This window comes from Sorex fumeus, unplaced genomic scaffold (genome assembly GCF_029834395.1).
Source record: "Sorex fumeus unplaced genomic scaffold, SorFum_2.1 ptg000110l, whole genome shotgun sequence".
Taxonomy (NCBI): domain Eukaryota; kingdom Metazoa; phylum Chordata; class Mammalia; order Eulipotyphla; family Soricidae; genus Sorex; species Sorex fumeus.
Window position 1 is genome coordinate 1,813,104 of NW_026606167.1, and position 11,881 is coordinate 1,824,984.

General features: G+C 63.5%; 3 protein-coding genes across 3 annotated transcripts; 2 read left to right on the forward strand and 1 right to left on the reverse strand.

Annotated features, from left to right (window-relative positions):
• Positions 1–706: 706 nt before the first annotated feature.
• Positions 707–6,345, reverse strand: RGS11 (regulator of G protein signaling 11). Its single transcript, XM_056135095.1, has 17 exons — positions 6,241–6,345; positions 5,908–6,004; positions 5,782–5,832; positions 5,584–5,687; positions 5,102–5,153; positions 4,950–5,008; positions 4,801–4,877; positions 4,650–4,731; positions 3,775–3,840; positions 3,167–3,196; positions 3,042–3,103; positions 2,848–2,961; positions 2,646–2,761; positions 2,478–2,565; positions 2,265–2,403; positions 859–938; positions 707–782 (listed from the first exon to the last, which is right to left on the reverse strand). Exons 1-17 carry the CDS (start codon positions 6,289–6,291, stop codon positions 707–709), a joined length of 1,344 nt encoding a protein of 447 aa, XP_055991070.1. The 5' UTR covers positions 6,292–6,345.
• Positions 6,346–6,814: 469 nt separating this feature from the next.
• Positions 6,815–8,569, forward strand: ARHGDIG (Rho GDP dissociation inhibitor gamma). The gene is made up of 6 exons (XM_056135084.1): positions 6,815–6,963; positions 7,293–7,472; positions 7,586–7,669; positions 7,812–7,888; positions 7,973–8,036; positions 8,270–8,569. The coding sequence occupies exons 1-6, from the start codon at positions 6,852–6,854 to the stop codon at positions 8,467–8,469; spliced, it is 717 nt and encodes a 238-aa protein (XP_055991059.1). The 5' UTR covers positions 6,815–6,851; the 3' UTR covers positions 8,470–8,569.
• Positions 8,570–8,749: 180 nt separating this feature from the next.
• PDIA2 (protein disulfide isomerase family A member 2) lies at positions 8,750–11,699 on the forward strand. The gene is made up of 11 exons (XM_056135083.1): positions 8,750–8,945; positions 9,275–9,481; positions 9,880–10,013; positions 10,101–10,238; positions 10,306–10,422; positions 10,507–10,632; positions 10,709–10,906; positions 10,987–11,107; positions 11,184–11,365; positions 11,456–11,545; positions 11,649–11,699. Exons 1-11 carry the CDS (start codon positions 8,762–8,764, stop codon positions 11,691–11,693), a joined length of 1,542 nt encoding a protein of 513 aa, XP_055991058.1. The 5' UTR covers positions 8,750–8,761; the 3' UTR covers positions 11,694–11,699.
• The last annotated feature ends 182 nt before the right edge of the window (positions 11,700–11,881 follow it).

The following is an 11,881-nucleotide window of genomic DNA, read 5'->3' on the forward strand; positions in this document are numbered from 1 at the left end:
CCCAAAGGCGAAATCCCTGGACTTCAGGGTCCAGGCTGCACCACAGAGGGAAACAGCATGGTCCAGGGGGCAGCTGAGGAGAGGGACCACATCACAGCCACAGATACTCATGCAGGCACGCATTTACAGACATGTACACATGCACACATGTAGACACTGCACGGTGTGCATGTGATGGGTGGTGGCGGAATCAGGTGTTCCGTGCGTGCTGCTGTGCATACATGTGCAGTGTGCGCGTGCTGTGTGCACGTCTGTGCACGTGCAAGGTGCCGTTGCCACAGAGGATGGGAGCACACAGAAGCAGAGGAGCTTTTATTTCTATGCAGAGGCAGAAGCACTGGGAAGCAGCTGGGGCTCGTGCGAGGCCAGGCCAAGCTGTACCCCAGAGGACCAGCTCTGCCTTTGTGCCAGGGGAGGAAACTGGAGCTGCCCTTCTCCAGAACCCCACCTGCCTGCTGCAGCAGGGCCTGAGGTGCAGGACCAGGTCACAGTGGCAGCTGGGGGGAGAGGGTCCTTCTGGGACAGTGGGGACAGAGGCAGGATCCCACCACGTCACAAGTAAGCCTCCTGTGGTCCTGCTCCCAGGAGTCACCACTAAACTAAGGTTCTGGGGAGAAGGACAGGCGTGGGCACCCAACACTGCCCCAGACTGTGGGCCACTATGCCAGGTCCTCTGGGTGCCAGTGACCAGGGAACTCCAGGCCCCTCAGGCCTCCCCACCACCACCCGGTGGTGCCGGGCTGGGGCTGGAGTGTTGCAGCTTCGGCAGGACTGGAAACACCCTGTGAAAAAGCAGCAGCCTGAGCTGGGCCTGTCTCCTCTGGGGCCAAACAGTTGGGCACCGCAACTGCCTCGCACCTCTTTGTCTCCGGGGGGACCACGGCATCTGCCAGCAGAGTTTTGTACAACTCAGACTTGAGGAACCTCGGGTAGGTGTCCTGCAAGACAGAGTCCAGTCTTCCATTGTCCAGCCTGGCCTCAATAGCTCCCCACTCTCTTCCCTTCAGGCCCTGGGGTGCGGGGGTGGGGAGGCACTCTGGCCAGGATATGTAGCCAACTAGTGTTTCTTTTAAAAAGTAATAAAAGGAACTGAGGAGATAGTACAGCAGGGTACTTGCACACAGCTGATCTGGGTTGATCTTCAGCACCACCTGGAGTGATTCCTGAGTGCGGAGCCGGAGGAACCCCTGAACATCACTGGGTGTGGCCCAAAAGATAAATAAAGGGTCCCACTCCTCATCTTGGGGTTTCAAACTGTGATGTGTTCCCCCTGCTCTCTGAAAAAGTCTGTGTTCTCTCTTGGACATGTAACCCTCCATCCTCACACTTCTCTAAATAAAACCATTTTACTTAAAAATAAAAGGGCGGGCCAGAGCGATAGTACAGTGGGTAGGGCATTTTCCTTGCACGAGGCTGACCCAGGTTCGATCCCCGACATCCCATATGGTCCCCCGAGCCCCCTCAGGAGTAACCCCTGAGCATCGATGGATGTGACCCAAAAAGTCATAAATAAAAATAAAAGGAGGCAGGGATGTAGTTCAGCAGTAGAACGCTTGCCTTTCACGTGGGAAACCCTGGGTTAAATCCCTGGCACCACAAAATAAAACAGGACCAGAGAGAGCCCACTGGGCTGTGTGCATGCTTTGCATGCAGGAGCCTGGGCTCAATCCTGGCCCCACGTGGTCCCCTGAGCTCTGCAGGATGTGACCCCCAAGCATAGAACCAGGAACAGCCCTTGAGCACTCCGGTGTGATCCCAAAACATCAGTAAATAAATAGGAAATTGATATGGTTAGCTAGAAGCAGAGGAAGGTGGAAGGCGGGGGAGAGGCTGGCTTTGCTGGAACAAATGTGATGCCAGACCGGACTTCGGGAGGACAGCTGTTCCCCATGCTTGTAAGGCAGAGAAAGAGCCCCAAAGACGAGCAAGGCGGAGCTGGACTAACAGGAGGGGCTTCTGGCACTGCCAGTGTGGTGTGGGGGTCACTAAGTGACCGCTGGACTGTAAAGGAACACAGGGCAGCGACCATGGGACATGAGATGAGGAAAAGGTCAGTTTCAGGGCAGTATCAGCTCAGAGGACACGCCCTCCAGACCCTGGCACAGCCGGGGACACCACGCTCTGTGGCACTGAGCCCCGAGCAGGCCAGGGTCTGACTTCAGCCTTGCATAAAGGGCACGAGGACAGGGGCTTCCAGGCTGGGGCCGAAGGGGCCACTAGAGGGGCAGCTCCGCCCCAGGCCCTGCCCCTCCCCACAACCCCACCTTCTTCATGAGCAGGTAGACATGCTGCTGCGCATCGTCCAGCACGTGGTGGTGGGGCCGCTGCAGCCCCGCCAGGGTCCGCTCCAGGGTCCGGCTGTCGATGTTGACCCAGTGGGCAGCGCCAGGAGCCAGGAACTGGCTGTGGTGGTGGGCAGCTGGTGAGCGTTGGCTCTGCCGGCTGTCCCCATCAGCCTCCCACGCCCTTTGGCTCACTGGTATACGGTGTCCACCAGGGAAGGGACCTGGGCCTGGCTGCCATGGCGCAGCTCCTCGCATGCCTCCCAGAAGCTGAGGTTCTCGGCTGGGGGTCCAGGCACAGTCAGGCTCAGCTGCCCGGCTGCTGCTGGGCAGTGGAGGAGGGGGGCTCTGGGGGCTACTCACCACTGAACTCTGTCTGGAGGAAGTCCATGAAGCAGGCCCGGCCCATGGGGTCCCCCAGGAGCTCCCAGAAGCTGAAGGCCCAGCGCTGCACGCGGAGCTTAGTGGGAACAGGCACCCTAGCGGAGGCGGTGGCTAGGGCTGGTCAGTGGGGAGGCAGGCGGGCACAGAGGTGCAACCCTGCCTTGCCCACCCCGGGGCTCACCTGGGTGCATTCATGGCCCAGTAGGTGGTATCCCCTGTGATCCAGGGGTTGCTGGGCAGGCACCCTGACAGGACGGGGTCATGCGGTCCATGCTGGCAGCTAAAGCGCAGGAACCTAGGGGTGCAGGGAGGGGCTGTGGGCCTGCGAGCAGAGAGGGAGCCCAGGAGCCAGGGCAGGGCTGGGGTCCCACTCACGCCTCGAGGCAGATGGAGGACTTCACGTGGACCTGGCCCAGGGCTCTTCTGAGGTGCTGGATCTAAGAGGAAGTCAGTGAGGTGCCAGGCAGGTGACTAGCCCCACCGTCCTCAGCCCCACCTACCTCCTGCTTGTAGAAATCCACAGTCTCAATCTGCAAGGGCAGAGGCAACAGTCAGGGGACCCTGTGCTGTGACCTGGTCACATCCCAGCGGCCGGGGCTGATTTCCCAGGAAGCTTCTGGGAACCTCTAGCCTGAAGGTTTCAGTATTCCACGGAGCCCTCCGATTCTGGGATTTCCCTGGCGCTTCCTCAGTCCCTCAAGTGAGACTGACTCCTATTTTTAATGCATGATATTTAAAATGACTCTCCTGGGCCAGAGCCGTAGCACAGTGGGAAGAGCATTCGCCTTCCATATAGCTGACCTGGGTTCGATTCCCAGCATCCAATATGGTCCCCTGAGCACTGCCAGGTGCAAACATTGAGCACCGGCTGGGTGGGGTCCCCAAACAAACGAAAGAACTTCCACAGTGTTGCCTGGCGTGGCACCCAGAAGAGTATCCAACCCAAGGCCCCAGTCTCTGCTCTCTGCCAACCCGACCCCTGGGTAAAGGCTCACTGGAAGCTGCTCCCTCTCAGGTGGGTGCCCTGTTCCTTACCTGAGGGTGAAGGCTGGGAGCTGCAGGGGCGGGGGGTGGGGGCCACAGGGGAGAGGGTGGGGCTGGACCTCACCATCCACATAGGCCTGCTGCGTTGGCCCCGCTCTGGGCCCTGCTCCAGCACATTCGGGATCCCGGGCTGTAGGAGGAAGTGCAAGGGCGGGGCCCATCTCCCACTTGACATAGAGACCAGCCTGGCTCAGACGTGGAGTCGCACAGCCTGCATCTCCTGCCCCACCTCAGCCTCTTGGGTCCCCTGTCCAGCCACCTGCTTCCCCCTCCTGCCCCAGCCAGGCCCACCTGCTCACAGCAGAACCTGAACCATCAGGCCCCCACTGAGCCCCGCCTCACACATACACACTTTCAGGTGCATGGTGCACACATGCACATGACGGCACATGCAGACACATGCACTCACCCCACAGACATGCGGATATGCACATGCAGACACAGGCACAGAATGCAGCCATGCACATGCAGGCAGACCCTGTCTGTCTGCGACTTCTGGTCACTCCAGGTCTTTGAGTCCCCTCATCCCACCTGCTGCCCCCCTGACCCTGTTCTCAGCCCGCAGGGCCTCCTCCCACCCACCCTTTCCCAGTGTGACTAATGGACCCACGGGTGCTGCTTCTGCTCCTTGGCATTCTTCCCTCGGGAGCTTCTTGATGGATCTGTGGCAATCTGAATATACCCCGGGGCCATGTGCTGGGGGACCCCCTCAAAGCACGTCTAGGCCACAGCACCTCCAGAAACGCTTGGCCTGACCTCAGGCCCTCCTGCTGTCCCTGGCGGGTATGGGGGTAGGGGTGGGAGCAGGTGTGTCCACCTGAGGCCCTGAGATAAACTACCTTGAAAACTTGGGACCTTGAGGTCCCACACCCTACAGATACCCTGAAAGGCACTGGCAGGGGCCCAGAGTGGGGGAGGGGCTCTGGGCCCGGGGCTCACCGGGGGCCTGACCACCAGCCAGAAGGCCTGCTCCTGGCACGTGACCACCAGCCTGTCTGCCTTCCTTCGGCGCCCAGCGGCCCTGCAGAAGCAGAGTTGGAGGACACTGCGCCCACCACCCCTCCTGAGGCAGGTTGACCGAGGGTCTCACCGCAGCTGCTCCCGGGCCTGTGAGCCCACCAGGTCCCATAGATAGCCGAGCCTCCTGTGCAGCTGGTCATGGTCGTCCTGCAGGGGAGGGCTCATGTGGGCTCTTTCACCGCACAGCCCAGGCCCCATGCCCCACCAGCGGGCTCCCACCTTCTCGTGGCTGAGCAGGGCACCCCGTTTCTGGATGCTCTTCTTGGCCAGATAGATGGCTGCAAGGAAGGTCCAAACCTGCAGTGGCCCACCTGGCCCAGCCCCGGGCGTGGCCAGAACCCCCAGTCAGGGACCGGCTGCTCCCTGCTCACCATAGTCCAGATCAGCCACCGGCCTCACGGTGTTTGTCCAGAAATAGGGTGTCTGATATAGGTGCACAGATATGGTATCCGGACCCCCAGCCTTCCCTGCCTCTCTGCTCCCTTGGCAGAAGGCTGGAGTGGCTGAGGGCATCATCCAGGCTCCGGGACCACTAACCTGTCTGTCTATCTGGAAGGCCCCCCGTGAGCCCAATCCCTGAGCCCCTCCTCCCGATGACGGTCCTGCTGGAGGCAGAAGCTAGGGGCAGGCCAGACAGGGCTCAGGAACCACAGGGAATGACTGAGGCGTAGAGATCCCACCCTCTACCCCTCCTACCCCACAGCCTTCTTATTTGGGGGGCTGGTACCTAAGGGCTCCTGGGAAGCCACAAGAGGGGGAGCCCTGGAGTGGCTCCAGAGAAACCCAAATTCGCCCCTTGGTTTTTGATGGTGGTTTCCACCCTAGCCTTGGGAGTGGGTCAGGGGGGCCCCACCTGGAACCTGTAGAGCGTCTCAGAGTGAAGCAGGGGACTGCAGCGTGGACACAGTGAGTACAGGTAGCCATGGCGCAGCAGGAGGGAGCCCAGGTGCAGGGCCTCTGTGGGGGCAAGGGCGGGCTCAGCCAGCTGCCCCAGTCCACATCAAGAAACTGGCCAGGCCTGGCCCGTGCAGGTGGCAGGGCCAATCCTTACCTGCCTCTGCCATGAGATGCTTCTGGACCAGCCACTGCACCACCGCGCGGCCTGCATGAGAGACCCAAGGTAGGGGGGACTCCCCACTTCCACTTCATCCTCCGCCCCCCACCCCCCAAACCTCACCGGTGACAGTGTGGGGCACCACAGTGACAAGCAGGCGCTGGCTCTGCATCTTCAGGCCTTGGTCAGGATCCTGCATGCTCAGGACCAGACGTTCCATCTGTGGGGGGACCGTGAGGGGCCTCTGCGCCCCCAGCTCCCCCACCTCCACTTCTCTCTGCCTGGATCCCAGCTCAGGGGATTAAGATCGGATCACGGGATTCATACACGGGGGGAGGTAGGGGACAGGTCTCTGCCCAGCTGCCCCCTGCTGCAAATCAGAGCTGCAAGCCAGGACCCCTGGACCTGCGTCCACTCATGCCTCAGTGTGGGAATGGACAGATAGCCCAGACGCACCTTGCTCAGATAGGGCATCTGTGTACCGCGGGGCAGAGGGTCAGCAGCCATGGTCAGGACGTGCAGCTGTGAGGTCCAGCTAGGATGTTCAGGCCTGCCTCCCCGGCCCCGCCCCGAGTTAACCCTGCCTCTTCTGACCGCTTCGGGTGCCTCCCTGACGGCCACCCCTGGTTAGAACACTGTATCTCACGGTGATCCAAGTTTGAAAAATCAGTTAACACATTTTTTAAAGACCACCCCTCACTGTCCCTCAGAAACCAAGGCTGGGGAACTCCCCACTTCCACTTCATCCCCCGCACCCCCAAAAGGTGGGTCAGCGAGTCGGAGAGCCTGCGGCAGGCTGGGGGCGTCTCCAGGGGGAGGCGTGCGTGGAAGACTCCGGGAGGAGCTAGAGGAGCAGCGGGGGGACTGCGGTCCGGCCGCGACCACTCCGGGCCCCGTCCGCGGGCTGGCGCGGGCGCGGCGGGGTCCGAGGCCGGGGCCCCTCCCCGCGCGGGCGCGTGGGCGGGCGGCGGCCCCGCGGGCCCCCGAGCGGCGCGGGCGCGGCGGGCGGCGCGGGGGGCGCGGGCGGGGGGCGCGCGGCGCGGGCGCGGCGCGGGGGGCGCGGCGGGATGAGCTCAGCGCAGCCGCGCCGGGGCTGGGCCGCCACCATGCTGGGCCTGGACGCGTGCGAGCTGGGCGCGCAGCTGCTCGAGCTGCTCCGGCTGGCGCTGTGCGCCCGAGGTGAGCGGGCGGGGGGCTTCGCGGGGCGCGCGGCGGGGGCGGGGCCGCTCGCGCGGCGGGGCCGGCGGGCGCGGCGGGGGCTCCCGGGGACCCTCCGGGCCGGGCGCCGGGCGGGGGCAGCGGCCGGGCGCGTCCGCGCTGCCCGGGGCCGCGGGGCGCGGGCGGCGCCCGGGCGTGCGGCCGCAGAGTTGGGGGCTGCGGGAGGGCCCGGCTTCTGGGGATCCCGGGGGACCCCCGGGTCCGGGCTCCCCACCCCCGGGTCCCCGAGGTCGGGAGGGCTGCGGCGTGGCCCGTGGCCAGTGAGGGCCCAGACGCCGTCTCCCCCCCAGTCCTCCTGAGCAGCAAGGAGGGGGCGCAGCTGCTGGCGGACGAGGCGCTGGACGAGGCGCTGCCTGAGTACCGAGCCCCGGGGAGGAAGAGCCTCCAGGAGATCCAGCAGCTGGACCGGGATGACCAGAGCCTGGCCGCCTACAAGCGGGCGCTCCTCGGGCCCCTGCCGGCAGGGGGCGGTGCGCGGGGCTGGGCGCGGCCGGGGCGGGGCGGGGGCTGGGGGCGCCGTGCCAGGGCGCGTCTGGGGGTACGCTGGGCCGGGGCGGCCCGCCCGACTCCCCGCTCCCCGCAGATGTGGGCCAGCCTCACGTGCAGGTGACCAGGCTGACGCTGGTGTCTGAGCAGGCCCCTGGGCCAATCATCATGGATCTCACAGGTAACGCAGGGAGCCCCTTCCCCCAGGATTCCGGCCAGACCCCGGTGATCGTGGACCCCCCCAACACCCACGCGGCCCCCGGGGTACGGGGCGGGTCTTGGCCACAGCTGGGTCTGCAGCTGAGCCGCAGCTTTTTCCGCAGCGGGGCCAGCTGCACTGAGAGCCCAGGTGTTTGTGCTCAAGGAGGGCGTGGACTACAGAGTGACCATAGCCTTCAAGGTGAGGCACCGCTATGGGGGTGGGAGGGGAGGGACAGCCCTGCCCAGCCCTACCCCAAGGGGCCCTGACTCTCCTGTCCCTCAGGTCAACAGGGAGATTGTTAGCGGCCTCAAGTGTCTGCACCACATCTACCGCCAGGGCCTGCGTGGTGAGCCACAGGGGTGCAGGGTGAAGGGGTGCATGGGTGTGGGGTGAAGGGGTTCAGGAGAGTTTGATGCAGCGGTGTGGGGGTGCAAGGGTGTGGGGTGAAGGGGTGCAGGGCATGAGGTGAAGAGATGCAGGGGTATGGAATTCAGGAATATGGGGTACAGGGGTGGAGTGAGGGGGTGCAGGGCGTTGGGGTGTGAGCAGGACAGGGCCCTGATCCTGCCTCTCCCCCAGTGGATAAAACTGTGCACATGGTGGGCAGCTATGGCCCGAGCGCCCGTGAGTACGAGTTCACCACTGCGATGGAGGCAGCGCCCCGGGGTGCCCTGGTGCGAGGCGCCTATGTGGTCAGGTCCTTCTTCACGGATGACGACAGGAATGAGCACATGTCCTGGGAGTGGGGGCTCCGCCTCAGCCAGGACTGGAGGAGCTGAGCGCCCTGGTTGTCGCCCCCACCTCAGTCGGGAGCCTTCCCCAGGCCTCTGTGGCCGGACCCCGCCCTCCTGCCCTGGTCTGGGACACCCCCTCCTTGGGCCTGGCACAGTGCCCCAACCTTCATTAAACGTCACCTGCGTCCCTGCCTCTGGTGTCCCGTCTGTCTACCTACCCTCCCCAGGGCGGGAGGGGGGTGTTTATCTCCAGGTGCCCGACCTGGGTGCCACGTAGCAGCTGCTGTTTGGCCCCTGGGTCCCTTATCTGCCCCTGCCCCAGGGCCCCGGCACCACTATGGACAGCAGGCCCCTGCCTTGGCTGCTGCTCGTGCTGCTGCTGCTCTGGGCCCCGAACCTGCGGGGCCAGGAGGAGCCCCCGCCGGAGGACCCCCCCCAGGAGGAGGATGGGGTCTTAGTGCTGAGTCAGAGCACCCTGGGCCGGGCACTGCGTGAGCACCCCGCCCTGCTGGTGGAGTTCTGTGAGTGCGGTGTGGGGGCTTCCCTGTGACGTGGCGGCGGGGCCAGACCCAGGGGTGCGGGGCTGCTGTCTGGCAGATGTTCGGTCGAGGGTCAGACCTTGCCTTTTGCACACTTCTTCACGCAGGCTGACACAGTTCCCAGTGGGCCGAGCCCAGCTCTGGAGCAGGGAGGAAGGGGGCTGGGCAGCTTCATGTCAGGATAGGGCTGGTCTTGCCTCGGGAACCTGGTCTCAGCATCCAGCACCTGGGGGACAGACCTCAGGGAGCAGCTGGCCAAGCAGGGTGGGGATGGGGTCCAGGGCTGGGGCACTCATGGCCCTGTTCCCCAGACGCCCCCTGGTGTGGGCACTGCAAGGCACTGGCCCCCGAGTACAGCAAGGCAGCAGGGCTACTGGCAGCAGAGTCAAGCAAAGTTCGGCTGGCCAAGGTGGACGGGCCCTCGGAGCCAGAGCTGACCAAAGAGTTTGCTGTGACGGGGTACCCCACGCTCAAGTTCTTCCGGGACGGGAACCGTACTCACCCTGAGGAGTACACAGGTGCGGGCGTGAGTGCACAGGTTTGAATGGACAGGGGAGTACACAGGGTACGAATACACAGGTGTGTGCATACGCAGGTGCGGGGACAAGGACCAGGTGCGGAAATGTGTTCATTTGTGTGTAGGTGGGGGAGAGGGAGTATACAAGTGTGTGTGTGTGCACAGAAATGTAGTTTAGCATTTATGGGGGGTTGGGGGACACATAGTACACATGGCATGGGGGGGCTAGGTGGCTAAACAGTATAGGTTGGCATGTGTGGAGCACTGGGGGATACACAGTATGGGTTGGCATGGGGAGTACACAGAATAGGTTGGTATAAGGGACACTGGGGGTACACAGCACAGGTTGGCATGTGTTGGGGGGGAAGGGCTGACTCCAACTCAGGGAATTCTCCACAGGCCCACGGGAGGCTGAAGGCATTGCCGAGTGGCTGAGGAGGCGGGTGGGGTCCAGTGCCACACAGCTGGAGGACGAGGAGGGGGCCCAGGCGCTGATTGATTCCCAGGATGTGGTAGTCATTGGCTTTTTCCAGGTGAGCTGGGTGGGGGTCAGGTCACGCAGCGGGTGCTGGAGAGGCCAGGCCAGGTGGTAGCCAGACTTGTGGGGTTGACTGTTACAGGATCTGCAGGATGAGGATGTGGCCACCTTCCTGGCCCTGGCTCAGGATGCCCTGGACATGACCTTCGGCTTCACTGACCGCCCGCAGCTCTTCCAGAAGTTCGGCCTCACAAAGGACACCGTGGTCCTCTTCAAGAAGGTGGTTTGGGGCTGCAGGGGTCGGGGCCAGGGTTGGGGCTCCAGCTGAGCCCATGTGTGTTGTCCAGTTTGACGAGGGCCGGGCAGACTTCCCTGTGGACGAGGAGCTGGGCCTAGACCAGGGGGACTTGTCCCGCTTCCTCCTCACACACAGCATGCGACTGGTCACGGAGTTCAATAGCAAGGTGAGTTGGGGGGCGCGAGCACGGGCGTGGGCAGGGCCGGTGCCCAGCAGTGACCGCCCTGACCTCAAGCCCACCCGTCCGCAGACCTCACCCAAGATCTTCGGGGCGAGGATCCTCAACCACCTTCTGCTGTTTGTCAACCAGACGCTGAGCCCCCACAGGGAGCTGCTGGCTGGGTTTGGGGAGGCGGCTCCGCCATTCCGAGGGCAGGTACTGATAGGGCATCGGGGCGTGGGGGGCCGGTGATGGGGTGGGAGTGGACCAAGCTAGGACTGCCTGCTGGCAGGTGCTCTTCGTAGTAGTGGATGTGGCTGCGGACAATGCCCACGTGCTGCAGTACTTTGGCCTCAAGGCCGAGGAGGCCCCCACCCTGCGCTTCATCAATGTGGAGACCACCAAGAAGTACGCTCTCACGGATGGGACCCCTGTCACTGCAGCCTCGGTCACTGCCTTCTGCCACTCAGTCCTTGATGGCAAGCTCAAGGTCCGCTGCGCGGTGGCACCCGGGGGGCGGGGCCAGCTCTTAGGAGAGAGCCCAGAGAAACACCTGCTGGTACTCCGCAGCCCTATCTTAAGAGCCAGGACATCCCCCCGGACTGGGACCAGCAGCCAGTCAAGACTCTCGTGGGCAAGAATTTCGAGCAGGTGGCTTTTGATGAGACCAAGAATGTGTTTGTAAAGTTCTGTGAGTGTCAGGTGGGGCAATGGGAGGGCGGGCATGGGGATGCCCGTTGGTTTTGCCAATGTGCCCCCCACCTCAGATGCCCCCTGGTGCACCCACTGCAAAGAGATGGCCCCGGCCTGGGAGGCACTGGCTGAGAAGTACAAGGACCATGAGGACATCATCATTGCTGAGCTGGATGCCACAGCCAACGAGCTAGAGGCCTTGGCCATTCACGGTTTCCCCACACTCAAGTACTTCCCCGCCGGCCAGGGGCGCAAGGTGAGGAGGGCATGCTGGGCCTGCTCCCCGGAGGGGCTGGTCTGGGAAGGGGCTGAGGGTGCACCCCTACCCTACTGTTGCCCTTCTCAGGTGATTGAGTATAAGAGCAACAGAGACCTGGAGACATTTTCCAAGTTCCTGGACAGTGGGGGCGAGCTCCCTGTGGAGGAGCCAGCACCGGTGGGTACCTGATGGCTCCAGGCCTTTTGGGTGCTGGCATGGGGCCAACAGGGAGGGTGGGCCAAAAGGAGGCCCCACTTTGAGCTGTACCTGACATCTGCAGGAGACCCCAGACAATTCTACGCGGGAGCCCAAGGAGGAGCTGTAGGGCCCCACATCCGTGTCCGCGCCTCTGCACCCAAATAAAAGGCTTGTTCTGGGTGGTTCTGGACTACTGTGTGGTTCCTGAGCCCTCTCGGGTGGGTCCCTCATAGAGGCCTGGGCACAGGCATTGCCACTACCATGGCCCACCCTCTGTAGGGCCCTATCCATGTGACCAGCCATGGGAGCAGCAGG

What these genes read in the sequence shown, in the direction of transcription:
- RGS11 (XM_056135095.1), bottom strand. Translation starts at nt 6,291, where the DNA reads ATGGCTGCTGACCCTCTGCCCCGCGGTACACAGATGCCCTATCTGAGC. An exon ending in GCAGCAGGCCTATGTGGATG is followed by an intron (nt 3,197 to 3,774) that starts GTGAGGTCCAGC and finishes CTGCCCTTGCAG; the next exon opens with ATTGAGACTGTGGATTTCTA. An exon ending in TGGATTTCTACAAGCAGGAG is followed by an intron (nt 3,104 to 3,166) that starts GTAGGTGGGGCT and finishes ACTTCCTCTTAG; the next exon opens with ATCCAGCACCTCAGAAGAGC.
- ARHGDIG (XM_056135084.1), top strand. Translation starts at nt 6,852, where the DNA reads ATGAGCTCAGCGCAGCCGCGCCGGGGCTGGGCCGCCACCATGCTGGGC. An exon ending in GCCCCTGCCGGCAGGGGGCG is followed by an intron (nt 7,473 to 7,585) that starts GTGCGCGGGGCT and finishes CGCTCCCCGCAG; the next exon opens with ATGTGGGCCAGCCTCACGTG. An exon ending in AATCATCATGGATCTCACAG is followed by an intron (nt 7,670 to 7,811) that starts GTAACGCAGGGA and finishes CTTTTTCCGCAG; the next exon opens with CGGGGCCAGCTGCACTGAGA.
- PDIA2 (XM_056135083.1), top strand. Translation starts at nt 8,762, where the DNA reads ATGGACAGCAGGCCCCTGCCTTGGCTGCTGCTCGTGCTGCTGCTGCTC. An exon ending in TCACGGAGTTCAATAGCAAG is followed by an intron (nt 10,423 to 10,506) that starts GTGAGTTGGGGG and finishes ACCCGTCCGCAG; the next exon opens with ACCTCACCCAAGATCTTCGG. An exon ending in GAATGTGTTTGTAAAGTTCT is followed by an intron (nt 11,108 to 11,183) that starts GTGAGTGTCAGG and finishes CCCCCACCTCAG; the next exon opens with ATGCCCCCTGGTGCACCCAC.